Source organism: Coenobita brevimanus, chromosome 78 (genome assembly GCF_032717465.1).
Source record: "Coenobita brevimanus isolate Jiangsu-jjx chromosome 78, ASM3271746v2, whole genome shotgun sequence".
Lineage (NCBI taxonomy): Eukaryota > Metazoa > Arthropoda > Malacostraca > Decapoda > Coenobitidae > Coenobita > Coenobita brevimanus.
Genome location: NC_137031.1, coordinates 34,112,524 through 34,127,241, shown reverse-complemented (window position 1 = coordinate 34,127,241; position 14,718 = coordinate 34,112,524). Strand labels below are relative to the sequence as shown.

At 40.4% G+C, this 14,718-nt stretch overlaps 1 protein-coding gene across 1 annotated transcript; it reads right to left on the bottom strand.

Moving 5' to 3' along the window:
* Window positions 1-203: 203 nt before the first annotated feature.
* On the bottom strand, window positions 204-13,576 carry LOC145408849 (uncharacterized). Its single transcript, XM_080279490.1, has 4 exons — window positions 13,462-13,576; window positions 7,278-7,332; window positions 4,586-4,693; window positions 204-2,682 (listed from the first exon to the last, which is right to left on the bottom strand). Exons 2-4 carry the CDS (start codon window positions 7,324-7,326, stop codon window positions 2,492-2,494), a joined length of 348 nt encoding a protein of 115 aa, XP_080135616.1. The 5' UTR covers window positions 7,327-7,332; window positions 13,462-13,576; the 3' UTR covers window positions 204-2,491.
* Between the last annotated feature and the right edge of the window lie 1,142 nt (window positions 13,577-14,718).

Here is a 14,718-nt window from a genome sequence, read left to right as displayed (position 1 = left end):
ATAAATGTCAGTGCTGTCATATTGCACATGTTAATGTCATCCTGGGTATGTCATAGCTGTCATAATTATCTCATGTTACGTCTTAATGCTGCCGTGACATCAACTCGCGTAGGTCATGTCTGCTGTCGTGTTTTGTAGGTGCTGTCATACCATGTCACACCGAATCATGTCAGTGATGAGTTAAAGAAATAAAAGAAAGATCGTACATTTGTTAGAACTTTTATTAGTTGTCTAATTATATCAAGTTCTTCCAAAAGGTTCTTGTTTATACATTGTAACTCGTGCTAACTCTAGAATCTAAAAATTATTAAGTGAGAAACTCTTGTAAGACTTAAAAACGTTCATACAAGTTTCATACTTTCAGAATTAGTTATGAAATCTCTAGAAGTTATTGTACATTCATTCAGAGACTCTTTATAACCATCACTTGTATGCACACTACAAGGAGTCAAAGGCAGCCCGGCTAAACACTGAAACACACAGAAAAAAGTTATAATTTGTTTTCTATTGTGCTTCCACTCAGATTTTCTTTTTACTTTTTTTACCTTTAATACATGCGGAGGATTAGTGCCCCTCCCTGTAAAACAATTAACTCTAAGCCCTTGGCCACCCCGTCTGGGATACATGGCGTCTGGCAATGAATGAATGAAAAAAACATGCCAGTTTTTACAATCTCCATTGCATGAATGCAGGAGACAGCAACTTCATTTGCCCAGTCTCCTTCATGTAGTATACACTGGTCTACGCAAAAACAATGAGAAGCATCCTAACCAGGCGCCACTTACCATTTTGCTGCTTACCATGATTTTTATGGTTCCTTACACGCCTCACACTCTATCAGATGCTCTGATCTCTGTGACTCAAGCTCATTCACAGTCCTAAAAATCTCCATTACTGACTTCTCCCTCTCCCTCTCACCTCACTTCTCTCACTTTCTCTGCTTCCGCTCCTCATAAATCATTATCTCCACATGCCAGTAACACTTGCAATACATCCTGGTCAACCCTTTTCATCATATAAAATCAGTTTCCACACCTATCTTCCACCGTTGTAATTCTCACCTTGCAAAGCATCTCACCCCACATATAGACCATGGGCACTGCATTTCCAACACCATCCATTGCTGGTCCTTGGCATTTAGAGTTATCCTCCAGCCATACAACACAATCAACACCACTAGTCTTATTCATTTCTGTCATCGCTTAAACAGATACTTTCCTTCTACACAATTTTAATGTCTCTGATACTTTATTTTTTTTTTTTTTTTACTTTTTTTTTATGAGTTCCATGCTGTGTCCATCTCCAGAGTCTTAAAACAAACTACATGACATTTGCCTCATTTTGCCCAGTGTTCCTTCTCAGTTGATTAAATCTCTCTCTCTCTCTCTCTCTCTCTCTCTCTCTCTCTCTCTCTCTCTCTCTCTCTCTCTCTCTCTCTCTCTCTCTCTCTCTCTCTCTCTCTCTCTCTCTCTCTCTCTCTCTCTCACGTTCTGTTAAATGTGCGAGAGCAGTTACAGTCAACATCTAAATATTTACCTTCTTAGCCTAATTCAGAAACTACGCTTAGTGTCAATCTCTGTTAGTTAGTCGGACCGATATCATCATAAATGTCACGGTATACTTGTAGGCTTTGGTATATGAGGTGAAAGAACAGTAAGAGAGAGGGGGGGGGGGATGTTCTGGCTAGCACGATTTCTCCCACTTCAACAAAATACCCTGAAGGTTAACTGCAAACCGTACCTAAGAAAGTGACCAGCCTCATCTAGGCCCTATCAGAGTTCTTGGCCAAATGGAATAGGTGCTCATCTTTAGAGAAATTATACCTGTATCCAAAATAGTACTTTTTAATGCAGTGGCTTGTTGCTGCGGAAAAGTATAATGATGGCTACAGTTCTTTCACCTTAACTTGGCCCAAATTTTGATTTTTTTGCAGCCTCTTCCACGTAGCTTATGGCATAGGAAGACAATACTACAGCTGTACATACTTCCCAATGCATCTCTTATAAACTGGCATCATATTCCTCTGGTAATCTATTGCTATAACCATTGCCATAACACTTGCTATAACTATAATCTATTGCTACAACCCAGCATTCATGATGGAGAGGTGACAATTTTAGACCAAGTTAGAGTAGAAAAAGTATAGTTACACACATCTGTTGATAATGGTCTCAAATAACTATAATTAACCTTGCCGCAACGAAAGTTTTAATAGTATTCATTACTTAGGACCGCATTCTGAAGAGCTTTGGCGGCTGTCTAGCATCTCTTCCTTCATTATTTTATTTAACACTTTCATATCCCCTTAGATGATGTTTGTATCCGGTTATGTTGACACAGATGACATGAATGAACATACCAAATTATACTTCTGTCATATGCTGAAATATACTGTACTGGTAGAAAAGATATGTCAGTCATCCTCCTAACTTAAAGAGTGTGTGGGTGTAGATGTGTTGTTGTGGTGGAGAGGCATGTGGTGCCAGAGTGCTTAGTTCATGAGGCCACGGGCAGCCGCCAGCAGGATGGTCAGGCCGAACACGGAGGGTGGCGAGATGCTGGGCCCACTGTTGCACAAGTCAGTGTTGCAGGCACATGTTTCTGTTTTCTTTCCCAAGGTTGTGGCTGAACTGCACCCGTCATCGATCTTTACTGGGCTGCAAGATCTGTAGGACAGTTCTTCTGCAAATGATGAAGGAAGATAAATGACACGAATTAAAATAATGCAAACGAATAATTGTGCAGAAGAGACACAGCCTTATTCACAGTAGGTAACAAAAGTACTTGAATTTAGACACGACCTCAGAAACTCAAACATAGCGTGTCTAGAACAACAGAGCAAAATATTCGAACTATCACTGGAATACGTATTTTCTGTGTTACTGGACATTATTATGAACTGACACTTATTTTTTATATAATATGTAAATTATATATATACTGTGCACGTTACTTTAATGGGGTAAATATAAGATGCCTTCATGCAACTCCATCCATGTGCTCTTCCTCAGCTCTCAGATTATCCCTTCCCCACGCAAAAGGAAATAGCAGCAGGTGGTGTTTGTAGATTTGTGTGTGTGTGTGTGTGTGTGTGTGTGTGTGTGTGTGTGTGTGTGTGTGTGTGTGTGTGTGTGTACGTAAGGTTTCACTTATTAGACAGTGACTTTAATGGATAACGTCCTGGCTTCCCTTCTAGTTAATGATTTTAATAGAACACAGACCTTTGGAGCTTTTTGCTAGTGATTTTTGACAGAAAATTATCATAGGCAGGTTTTATCAATGAAGAATTAGAGATAAAGGTGCTGATTAGAAAAGTCATAGATAAAAACAACATCGTGTGAAACTAAAAGTCATGATAAACTGAGGAGAGGTTGTCCAAAAACGAGGTGAAAGGGCAAAAGTTGGGGTGCTGATGAGGCCAGGCTACGGAATGGGAGAAGACTAGTGACAAACCGGGACAGAGAGGTTTAGTGTCGTATTTGTGTGCTTCTTGAATGCGGTGTCGGAACTGTCGTCTGTTAATAAATATAGATTAAGTATATACTATTGCCTCCAATGGTTTTGCTCCTCCTCAAGCCCTTTTTTAACTCAAAACATTATGTTAGTTAGGATGATGAAATCTAACTGTAGGTTAAAACCAACTGGTTAACAAACGAAGACGATTTTGGTTACTATAAAATATTCAACTTTCCCCAGCCTACCATCATTTTACGAGTTAGTGAACGACATGAGGAGAAACGGAACTTTTGGAGACAATAGTACTTGCGCAACGGTAATAGATATTTTCAGAGATATATACAGCATCCATCTGATTGTCCAATCACAGGAACTGTGTTGCTTATGCTCGACGAGCTGGAGTTCGGTGCGTTCTTTGTGGTCGCAAACGGCAATTTGTGTTGCATTATATCACAGTCAGACATACTCGGTTGTGCAGTACATAAATTATTCTAGTTATTGCCCATCTAGCGAGGCAATAATGCAATCGCCTGCATCTGTGTGTTTGTGTCTGTGTGTCTGTGTGTCTGGCTGTTACCAAAATATCTCAAAATCAAATGGGCAAATTTTATCCAAACTTTGTGGGAAGTATCCCGTGATATGTGGCCTGTTTGTCAATTATTTGGGTAAAGCTGAGATGATATGCCTTCAATGGCCAAAGAGTTTTGCAGGAAAAATACTCTTTCTTTTAGCTAACCATTACTCACCAGTTTCTATCATAACCTCATTTAATGGAAATGCTATTTAGAGAGTAACTATTAGAAATTCTTCAAAGGCCCGTTATACTCAGTGACCTTCACCAATATAATGCCCCTGACTTCAGGTTTCTAAATGCTAAGAGTAAATGGCGAAATCTGAAGACTTTTTTTTTCAATTTTGGTGAAGCTGTTATAATATGCCTACAATTCCCAGAGGATTACTGACTGTTTTTAGTAATGGCGGGTGACCCTCATTCGTGAGAGAATGCTTTGGCTTTCATTAATATTTGCGTTTCAGTTTGACACAACCAGATATTTCCGGTCGTGCTCTACATGCATCAGTCAGGTTAATGAGTCGTAATGAAGACTGACGATGAGAGGAAAATACTCACGTCCATCCTGAGTCGCCTTCAGACAGGAGCCAGAACACTTTGTCTCCTGAGTGTCCTCCATTTTGCACGGCAGAACTCTTGGGCAAGCCTTACACATCAAGGCCTCTCCTGGTACACAAAGGAAGACAGGATAAAGAATGGAATTATGCCAAGAAGTTTGCAATTCTTTGGTTAATACCGTGCAGCTAATTTTGTTGTTAAAGAGACATCTTGCTAAGCAGAGCTTTGGAATTCAAAGTAAAACTCAGCTACTTCTTTGCCATTGCTTAAATATTCTGCACGTTCTTCACTAACTTTTAATATGGAGCTTGTATTACACTTTTATTACCAATCAAATTAAGCATGAACTTCTTAGTAACTCTAATAATGTGCACAGGAGGAAACAGTAAGTGAGGTAAAACAATAAGTATACAGGTAAAAGTAAATCTATATGGCGCCTGTCGTCATTCAATATTCTGATTAAATTATCAAGTCTCTATCGCACCGGTGTCACGGGCTGAGATTACAGCCGTGCTGAGAGTACATGGTGCTGTTTTGGCCCCTTATTATTTGGATATGTAGCCTAACTTAACCGAACTTAACCTAATATTTTGTGACATTTCTGCCTACGTACTACATTAATGAGCGACACAGCACCAAACTCACTGGATGGAACTCCTCTCATGAGCTGCTGTTCTACTAATCACCATGCTAGGGCACAGGGAAGCATATTGATGTAGGAATTAGGAAGAAATGTCACAAAATATTACGTTAGATTAGGTTAAGTTAGGTTAGGGTAGGGTAGGGTAGGTATCAGAATAATAAGGAGACGAAACAGCACCACATAATCTCAGCACCGATGCAATATCAGCACGTGACACAGTTTATGAGGTTCTGCTGGAGGAGGGTTAATCTAATTCACCTTTTTTTTTTTTTCCCAAGCTTTTACGCTAGCAAATCATTATTCTAAAACTAGAGGCTGTACTTTCCCTGCTGCCGTCACTCTCTTACCTCCCTCTCTACCGTATACCAGTCAGTACCTCTCTCCTCCTTCCCTTAAACTCCTTCCTTCCCTCTTCTCTCCTCTATGCCTTTCAGTCCATGCGGCATTTCTAGCTGTTCTAAACCACTTTCTTACCTTTCTTTCCCCACTCATAATATTCCCTTCCTCCCCTGCTCAAAACTTTTCACTCATGATTCCCGCCTCACATTTTCTACTTCAGTCTCACTCTGCTTCACAACTCTCACTCGCTCTTCTCTCCTCCCTCAGATGCCTTCCTTCCTCGTTTCTATTCCATATGCCGTATTGTGGTATTGCCAGCCTCTCTATCATCTCATATATTTATTTCGGCACAAGGTTAATTAACATAATCTTCTTTATTATTTATCAAAACTATATATATCCTGATTCTTTTCTAGACGGAATAAATATGCTAAATGTAATGTACAAACATTCCACGTTATTCGTAAGATGCATGTAATATATCCAAAGTACAATATATAGTGCAGAGACAGACAGACAGACAGACAGGCAGAGACAGACAGAGAGGAAGGTGGATATAATAAGAAGTATATAGATAAAAAGAATTAGGTGCTGATTTAGGTGAATATATAGTCTGAAAATTAGTATACCTAAAAGGTGTGATAAGAAAGTTCTGGCAATGGCTGACAAACTCAGTTTTATTGAATGTTAGACTCATTCTTCAGCTATCTCATTCAAAGTACTTCCTTGCTGCATTCGCACACTTGTTTCAACATTTCTGTTACTGAAGAAAGCATCGCTGCATCTCATTAATTTGTATGCCCATCTGGATGCTCGTCGTATCAGAATAGATGTCTTCAGTCGTGTCTGAAGATGTAATTTCATCACAAGCTTCATTGGTAAGAAATCAGAAACTGGCTTGTGCTAAGTCAAGTTAAGGTGGATGTTGTACTAAAGGATTTTTTTTTAATCCGTACAATACTGAATAATGAGCGCTGCATGACTGGGTGAGTTTCAGTACTGAAGCAACCACATGCCATTTCACTTCTCGTGCCATTTGCATCTCGCTGCCTCAGACAGATGCTTCAAAACTTTCAGGTAGAAAGCTGCATTAAGAGTAATATATATGGGGAGAAATTTTATGTGCACAATTCCTTCCATGCCAAGAGATTCAAACAGAAAGACATTCTTATGCTATATTGACTTACTGTCACTTCAGGATTTCGGTGACACTTGGTGTCCTCCATTAGGAGCTCTGCCTTTTAGTTTCTGGGTCATTTCCGTAAGCATAAGAGGAATTCTCTGCTTTGACCCTGCATAAGACCACTGGATGCGATGCAAAGTGACCAGTCAGAATGGGGGAAATGACACGATACTTCTTTGACAATCTGTAAGGATACGCTCTTTCCGCAGCTACTAAAAGTAGATGGCGGATGGATCACAGAGCATTAACTTTGCCCTCACCACGATGCAGTAGCTTGATTCGAATTTTCCAGTAATACTACAGTACATATGTCAGCTAGAAAAGTAACTGTTGTACGAAATGCAATGATACAAATATTTGACACTCATTACAAACCGCTTTGGCCATTACCATGACTTTTTTTGTCACACCTCATTATAGACACACATTCGTAATTCCTGCAAAGGGTCCTAGTTACTGGTGTTAAGAAACCCTAACTAAACGATCGGTAAGTGCTGAGAGACTTACCTACATGGCGGGCAACTTACCGGCATGCAGAGACACCATGAGAATCAACACTGCCACAGCAACTTTCATCTTGACCTGTTGGTGAGAGTTGATGTTACGGTGAGTGGTACCCCTCATACAATACACCCCTCTATCATCACCCCACCCTTTTCAACACACCACCCCCTCTCAAAACTCCACACCCTCTTATCATCCCACCCCCTTGCAACACCCCACCCCCCTCAACGCCTCTCCTCTCTCAACACCCTCTCTCAAAACCCCACTCCCTCTCAACACCTCACCCCCACTCCACTCTCTCTCAACATCCCACCCCATCTCAGCACCCCATTTCTCTCATCACCCCACCCCTCTCAGCACCTCACTCCCTCTCAACACTCCACTCTCTCTCAACACCCCACCCCCTGTCAACAAACACCTCATCTCTCTAATCACCCCACCCCTCTCGGCACCTCACCCGCTCTCAACACCCCACCTCTCTCAACACCCTACCCTCACTCATCACACCACCCCTCTCAGCACCCCACCCCCTCTTAGCACCCAACCCCCTACAACACTCCACTCCCTCTCAACACCCCATCCACTCTCAACATCCCACCCCCTGTCAACACATCACTTCTATTTATCACCCCCTCCCTCTCAACACCCCACTTCTGCTTAACACCTCACCCTTTCTCATTACTTCCCTCTTCCCAGCCGACCCCCTGACTTGTCCAGATGATTTTGTATTATGCCTGGTTCGTCTACTCCATTCTCGTCTATTGTAAATTCCCGCTTAGTCACCACCTCGGTTTTCGTTTCGCCTGCTGCCATTTTCACGTGTGGGATCTCATGGAGTGGCCTGATCAGTCAGTTACTCCCTAAAGCCCTTTTTTTTCATCTCCGTAGGCTTCATCAGCGCCCCATTTTTCGACCCTGATGGTCCCGCATCAGCTTAGAACTGTTGTACTTGTTTCTACTCCAGCTATGTCTAGGATAATTATACCCTAATGAGCTTAGGCTGTTTTAACTCTGACAACTTTTATGTCCACCATTTTTTGCTGAACTAGTAACTTATTTCATCTATAACCTATCCTAACCTAAGATAACCTAACCTAACCTAACCGGAAAGCGGATGATATTGGTGTAGATATAATGGCGATCAGATCCACTTCTCGAATGGACGAGATGGGAGCAGACAAAATGGGAGTTGACGAATTGGGATGGTTCCCTGACTTCACTGTGCCAATACGGCAGGCCAGCTCCGGCGAAACTGCCCGGCTATGAAACTCGCAAACCTTATTCTTTTTTCTTTAAATGATGTAACGTATTTAATTACTACTTCCTAGGACCTAGAGGTAAAAATTTGTTTCTCTGTATCAGGTGTGGGGAAAAAAAAAAAAGTCTATTGTTTCAATGATTGTGTGTGTCAGCTTCTGTTTGTTTTCGTTTGTATAAGCATCTGCAGTTTTTTTTTTCTTTTTATTGGAGCAAATCAAACAACTCAGACCATTTTATTCACTTTAAGGCGTCAGTGACTGATTTTTTTTGTTAATGGGCATATTAACCCTCAGATATATTGCTTGGTAAGTATATCTTGTGTTATAGGATCCCTTTGTTCTATCTTTGTGTGGCCGGATAGAGTGAGTCCTGACCTTCCAACAACATTCCTTTGTCTTCTGTAGTATCAGTGTGTGTGTGTGTGTGTGTGTGTGTGTGTGTGTGTGTGTGTGTGTGTGTGTGTGTGTGTGTGTGTGTGTGTGTGTGTGTGTTTTCTAGCTAATTAGTTTCGTATTCTTAAGCTGAACATCGTTGCTAACTTTCCAAGATTCTAGCCAAACTACTCTTTGCAGAAAAAAACATATCGGCATAGCCCAGAGTAACAACTGATAGTCACGTTTTTTAACTGGTCCCGTATAATTTTACAGTACATACGATGATTTATGTACTGGCATGAATTTTTTCCTTGTCAGACGAACTGGTTATACTTTCTTCTCTTTTAAGACACAAGTATTTACATTGTCTTTCCAGGAATCGCCTAGGTTTCTTTTTGTCCTTCATACCAATAGTTTTCGTTTTTTTTTTTTTCTTTGGTGCTCTTTTTGCTGTGATTTTTCTTTCATCCCAGACATTAGTTGCTTTTTAATTACAGATATTAATTAATTTAATCTTCTTTCATTGGAAGTGTTAGTTACTTTCCTACGCCTTCATTACAGATATCAGTTATTATTCTTTTTCCCAGGCATTTGCTACGTATCTTTTCCTTCACTCCAGTTTTTTTCTTTTCACTTAATTTTTATTCCAAGAACAAATTTAATTCTCATTTCTCCTATACTCATCCCACTTTGACTTGGCCTAAAACTGCCCTTTCTCCATCTTGAATGTTAAGTTGTAACAATAATTAACACTTGACTATCATGCCAGTCATGCTAAACTGTAATGGAAAGAATGTAGAGACGTAGCATTATTTTCTTCAGTGAATGAGCTAGTGAAAGAAGATGGAAAAGAATGAAGATCTAAATCGCCAAACTAAGATGAAAATAACCATATGTATTAATTTATCCTTATTTGCAAGTAACAAATAAGTTTTTTAAAGCTTCAGTAAATAAAGCAGTTATCTATCAACAGGTAAGGTACAATCCAGATGAGTCCAGATGGAGGGTGGAAATTCCGTCGTCGTTGAGTCATCGCCCCAGCACAGGACATGGAGGTAGGATGCTTTTGTTTCTCTATAAAGACTGAAAAACTTTGTGTTGTTTGCTGTTATAGATTTGATTAAATTTACCATTCAGACTTTATATCACAAACCCTAATAATGTATTCGTCGTAGTAAAAATAACATTCAGATTTTATGAGAAAAAAAAATATTCGTCGTAGTGAAATAACTTTCAGACTTTATTTCACAAACCCTAATAAAATGTACGTCGCAATTAAATAATCATAACAGTCACCATAATGCTGATAGGGTCTGTACCGTACATATATTTTTCTTAGTGGACATGGGTTTCATTATGACAGTATGTTCAGCCCATTGGTTTCCTTCAAGAAGTGTTTTCTCTCAGAATGAGAGAATACAAAGCGTTTATTTGGGAAAATATGGCTCTGATAATCTTCTATGCTCTATTGCACGTAACCTTGGCTCCTTCCTTCTAAGCGTGTTGTAATGGATGGGTGGAACTATCACACGCGTGACTTAACATAAATTATCACAACTAAGTAAATCGTAACATCAGTTGTTAGAATTGGATGCAAAAATTTGATAAACGTATCATGAACATTTATGATTATACAAATAAACATTTACTCTTCAGACAATATATTCTCTTGATTACTGTGTTTAGTCTCATGAGCATAATACCTGTCACGAACACTCTCCAGTTAATAAGCAGTGCAGCCGTTCTCCCTTTCAGTGGCGTTCCGTGACCTATCTGGCATAGATGTCACAAGGACTTCAATCACTCCCGTTGTCAGGCCATCTCCCAAACACACAGACAACCAACCAGGGTGTTCATTCATTACTCTAGCTACCATAAATTCATTTTTTATTAAGGAGAGGGAACTCTTGTAGTTTGTAATCATATCCTGGAAGAAATTGCACTTTTAGTATATAGATAGATAGATAGATAGATAGATAGATAGACATACTGTATTTATTATATGCCTATCTCTACCTGTATTTTGCATAAATAAATCAATGAATAAACAAAAATTCATTTCTATACATATGAATCAGTATGTAAATGTACCTGTACTCACCTGTATTTCCGCAGCTAGATAAATGAGTAGACAGAAATGAATTGCCATAAATGTATGTAAATATGTATGCAGGTGTGCCTGTATTTATTAGTATTTGCCCTGTCATTTTACCGTCACTTCCTAGACATTAGTTTCGCACAAAATTACAGGTATCAGATTCAGTATGTATGTGACAGAGGGCCCTAATGTCATCATACTTTTGGTATATTACATAGATTATTTTTTTCCTAATTATATCGTTTTACAAACTAATAACGGATCAAATAAACTCCAAGTCACAGATTTATTGTATTATTTGTATAGTAATATCCTTATCTTCCATTGTAATCCTATGGGGGATATTTTCCTTTTCCTAGTAAAAATGTTGAAAGCAAATGTTCTTATTTCCTTACCGACTGCATCCCAATTAGAGCTAAACTTCAAAAAAATTTGGATGCAATAAAAGAAAATTTCAAGCTGGACGAACTAAAGCATTCCAGTCGTATTCATCACTTTAGCATTGTGACTTTTTTTGTTCTATGATTGAAAAAACTTTACTGTCAAATGCACAAAGAAACAAACATCTTCCCAATTCCCTCTGACGAAAATTAACAACTGGCGAAATACAGTAAAAAAAAAAAAATCTATCTCTATTAGTACGCGTTTCAGATTTTTCTCTGTATTAGTCAAACTATGGGAAGGTACTGTACTTGTGTGTCTGTCTGTACACACGGTTTTCGTCATTTTAGGGGAGATATTTCGAACTAGCAAGTTAGCCATATATTCAGCCTCCAATAATTCCATCACTACTCGACGTAACATGGAAGGGAGATAGTGAGGTTTGGTTGGAGCTGTGGCTGACAATGAAACACCTCCTGGATGAAAAGCATTACTCATATTGTAATTGATTTGTCATTGAGCTGAAGGACGTTTCTTTGTTCAGGTAGATTATGATACCAGCGCTGCAATCCTCAGGTGGATGTTGGAGGAATGGAGGTGGAGGAGGAGGAGGTAGAGATATGGATGAGGGAAGGGAGGAAACGAGGTGAAGAAAGGAAGGGCAGGAGAGTGGTGATGGACGGATGGGAGGACGAGTGGTGAAGGAGGGTAGGGAAGGAGAATGGAGGAGAAGGAATGGGAGGGAGATTGGTGAAGGACGGAAGGGATGGAGAAATTAGGGATGGAAGGGGAGAGGGAAACAGAAATGGAGGATGGGATGGTATGAAGGGTGGGGGAGGAGGGAAGGGGAGTGTGTGGGAGAGGAAGGGGGAAAGAGTGTTGGAGGGAGGAGAGAGGGGGAGTGTGTTGGAGGGGAGGAAGAAATAAGTGAGTGGGGGAGGAGGGAGGGTGTGTGTGTGTAGGAGTGAATGGAGGGAAGAGTGAGTGGGAAGGAAGGAGAGGTGAGTGTGTGGGTGAAGGTGGAAGGAATAGCGAGTGGGGAGATGGGAGGGGAAAGATGGGAGTGTCTGGGAGAGGTGGGAGGAAAGAGTGAGCTCAAGATTACGGCGTATCTGATACACGAGGGACATGAAGGCAGACAAGCAATTTTTAGCAATTCACAATCTTCTCCAACAGTACAACATACAACAACTGAATTGCATGTACAGGTCCCAAATGTAACTGCTGGAAGAACAGGGAATTAGGAGAAACATACTTTATCCAGGAGTCTAACCGGCCTTGGCATCATACTCTGGTATATAAATTGCGGGTTGAATATGTTAACCATTATACCTTCAGCTTCCGTATCGAGGATGGGGGAGATGGAGGGCGAGTGAGCTGGGGAGGTGAGGGAGGGAGCCCTGAGACAGCCGCGTCCCCTTCAGTAACAACTTTGTCATTAGATACATTACTTTATTAAATTTTATCTATCTGTCCATTGCCATACACATACTGTAAGAAGATGCCACAAACAAATCGCCTCCGCGTCACCTACTCCTCTGCCATTTGGCTGCCCTCCCCACAACTTACACATCACTCTCTCATATATCTTCCTACTCTGTCCTTCCATCTCATGCTGGTTTCCCCCTTCTACTTTCCTCCTCGCTTTAATTATAACCTCAGAGCAGCACTAAATATTCAGAAGAAAATGCATCAACAATTAAGATATAAAATTAATATACAAATTTCTAGTTATTCTGAAATTTAATTAGCTATTCAGACAAATGTTATGAAAGAGTGTGTTATAAAATCGTGGCTCGAGGAACGCCAAAGCCACATTCTGCGACAATATTTTAATGATAATCTACTTCCTATTATATTACCGTACTGGTCATCCACTTTCTTCTTTAATATTGCAGTGATAATGTTAAAATGACAGCCCACTTTCTGGTGTAGCATTTTGACGATAAACCAATTTGTATATTATCGTAATTATGAACGACATAGCGATATCGTAATATAATAAACTACTCTATTGTAATATTAATACACATTCTCTGTTACCGCATTGTAAAAACGTAATTTGCTTGATCGTTGTACAGATAATTCACATACCTGATGAGAATGAAAAGAGGCTGTTTGTTTGATTGTTGTGTTTGCTGAGAGAAGGTAGCGTGTGTTCGGCTGGCACGGAGAGGCGCGAGCAACTGCCTGGCAACCTAATAGCAAGTCCCCCCCGTACACACCCTTCCCACTACATGCAACCCCTTCCCAACCTCTCATCCCTCCCATCTACACTCCGAACACCCCCCTCTCTCATCTTCCACACCCCTCTCCCCCGCTCTTACATCCCCCCTTCCCTCCCCATGCATCTTACCCCCTACCCCCATTCCTGTAACCCTTCTCCTACATCCCTCACATTCCCCCTTCCCCTTGCCTCGCTCCCCATCCCTCCTCATCCCGTCACACCTCCGTCCCCCGTCTCTATTTTGATCACTTACGTGCAGTGCCGCACCCCGTTTTCTGTTATTTACCTGTGTTCTCTTATACATTATCCTTTATCTTTTTCTTTTACTTTTTCATTTCCTTTGTTCTCAATCGATTCATTAAGCTCTCTGACCTTCTCTTATCTAACTTTTGTGTTCTTCCTTTCATTCTCTCTCCCTCCCTCACACCTTCCACGTGCCTCATTCAAGGTCACAACACCTTACATCACCACAGTGGCGTAGCAAGCAGGTGGGAAGGGAGGGGGAGGGAGAGGAAGCAGGGCGATCCACCAAAGCGGAACTCTTTGAAGGCGACAAAGTACCTTCAAAAACTTATAGTAGAGATAGATAGAAAGACAGATAGATAATTAACCATTCCCTGTTGGCTTTTTGACATTTAAGTTGTAGGGGATATCCGAAAAGATCCTCAGAAGGTGCAATAAATAAAAACAATCTAAAGCAAGATATCTCCTACCGCTACAGCTAAGAGAGGTCATCAGTGCCAGCGGTGGGTTGTTTGTTATCAGGTGGGCGGCCGCGACATAAGCTGAGCCTGTGTCGTGTACATTCCCTTCCTTGGTTTGTTGTGTGCTACGCCTCCACGCAACCCACTGCTCAAGGGCAAAGGGTTTGGGTTTTACTGAAGATGCCTAGCGAGGCCTTTTCTAGCAACCTATAAATAGATTAAACTTTCGAATGTGTAAAAGAATTAGAAAGGCGTATTTGATCACCACTGTCAACAATTTTGGATCACCTAGTTATGTAATATGATGATGATGATGATGATAATAATACTAATAATAATAATAATAATAATAATAATAATAATAACAATAAATAATTCATTCATTCATCATTTAATCCAGTGTTGCCCCGTGAGAAGCGT

What these genes read in the sequence shown, in the direction of transcription:
- LOC145408849 (XM_080279490.1), bottom strand. Translation starts at nt 7,326, where the DNA reads ATGAAAGTTGCTGTGGCAGTGTTGATTCTCATGGTGTCTCTGCATGCC. An exon ending in CATGGTGTCTCTGCATGCCG is followed by an intron (nt 4,694 to 7,277) that starts GTAAGTTGCCCG and finishes TTTGTGTACCAG; the next exon opens with GAGAGGCCTTGATGTGTAAG. An exon ending in GAAGGCGACTCAGGATGGAC is followed by an intron (nt 2,683 to 4,585) that starts GTGAGTATTTTC and finishes CATCATTTGCAG; the next exon opens with AAGAACTGTCCTACAGATCT.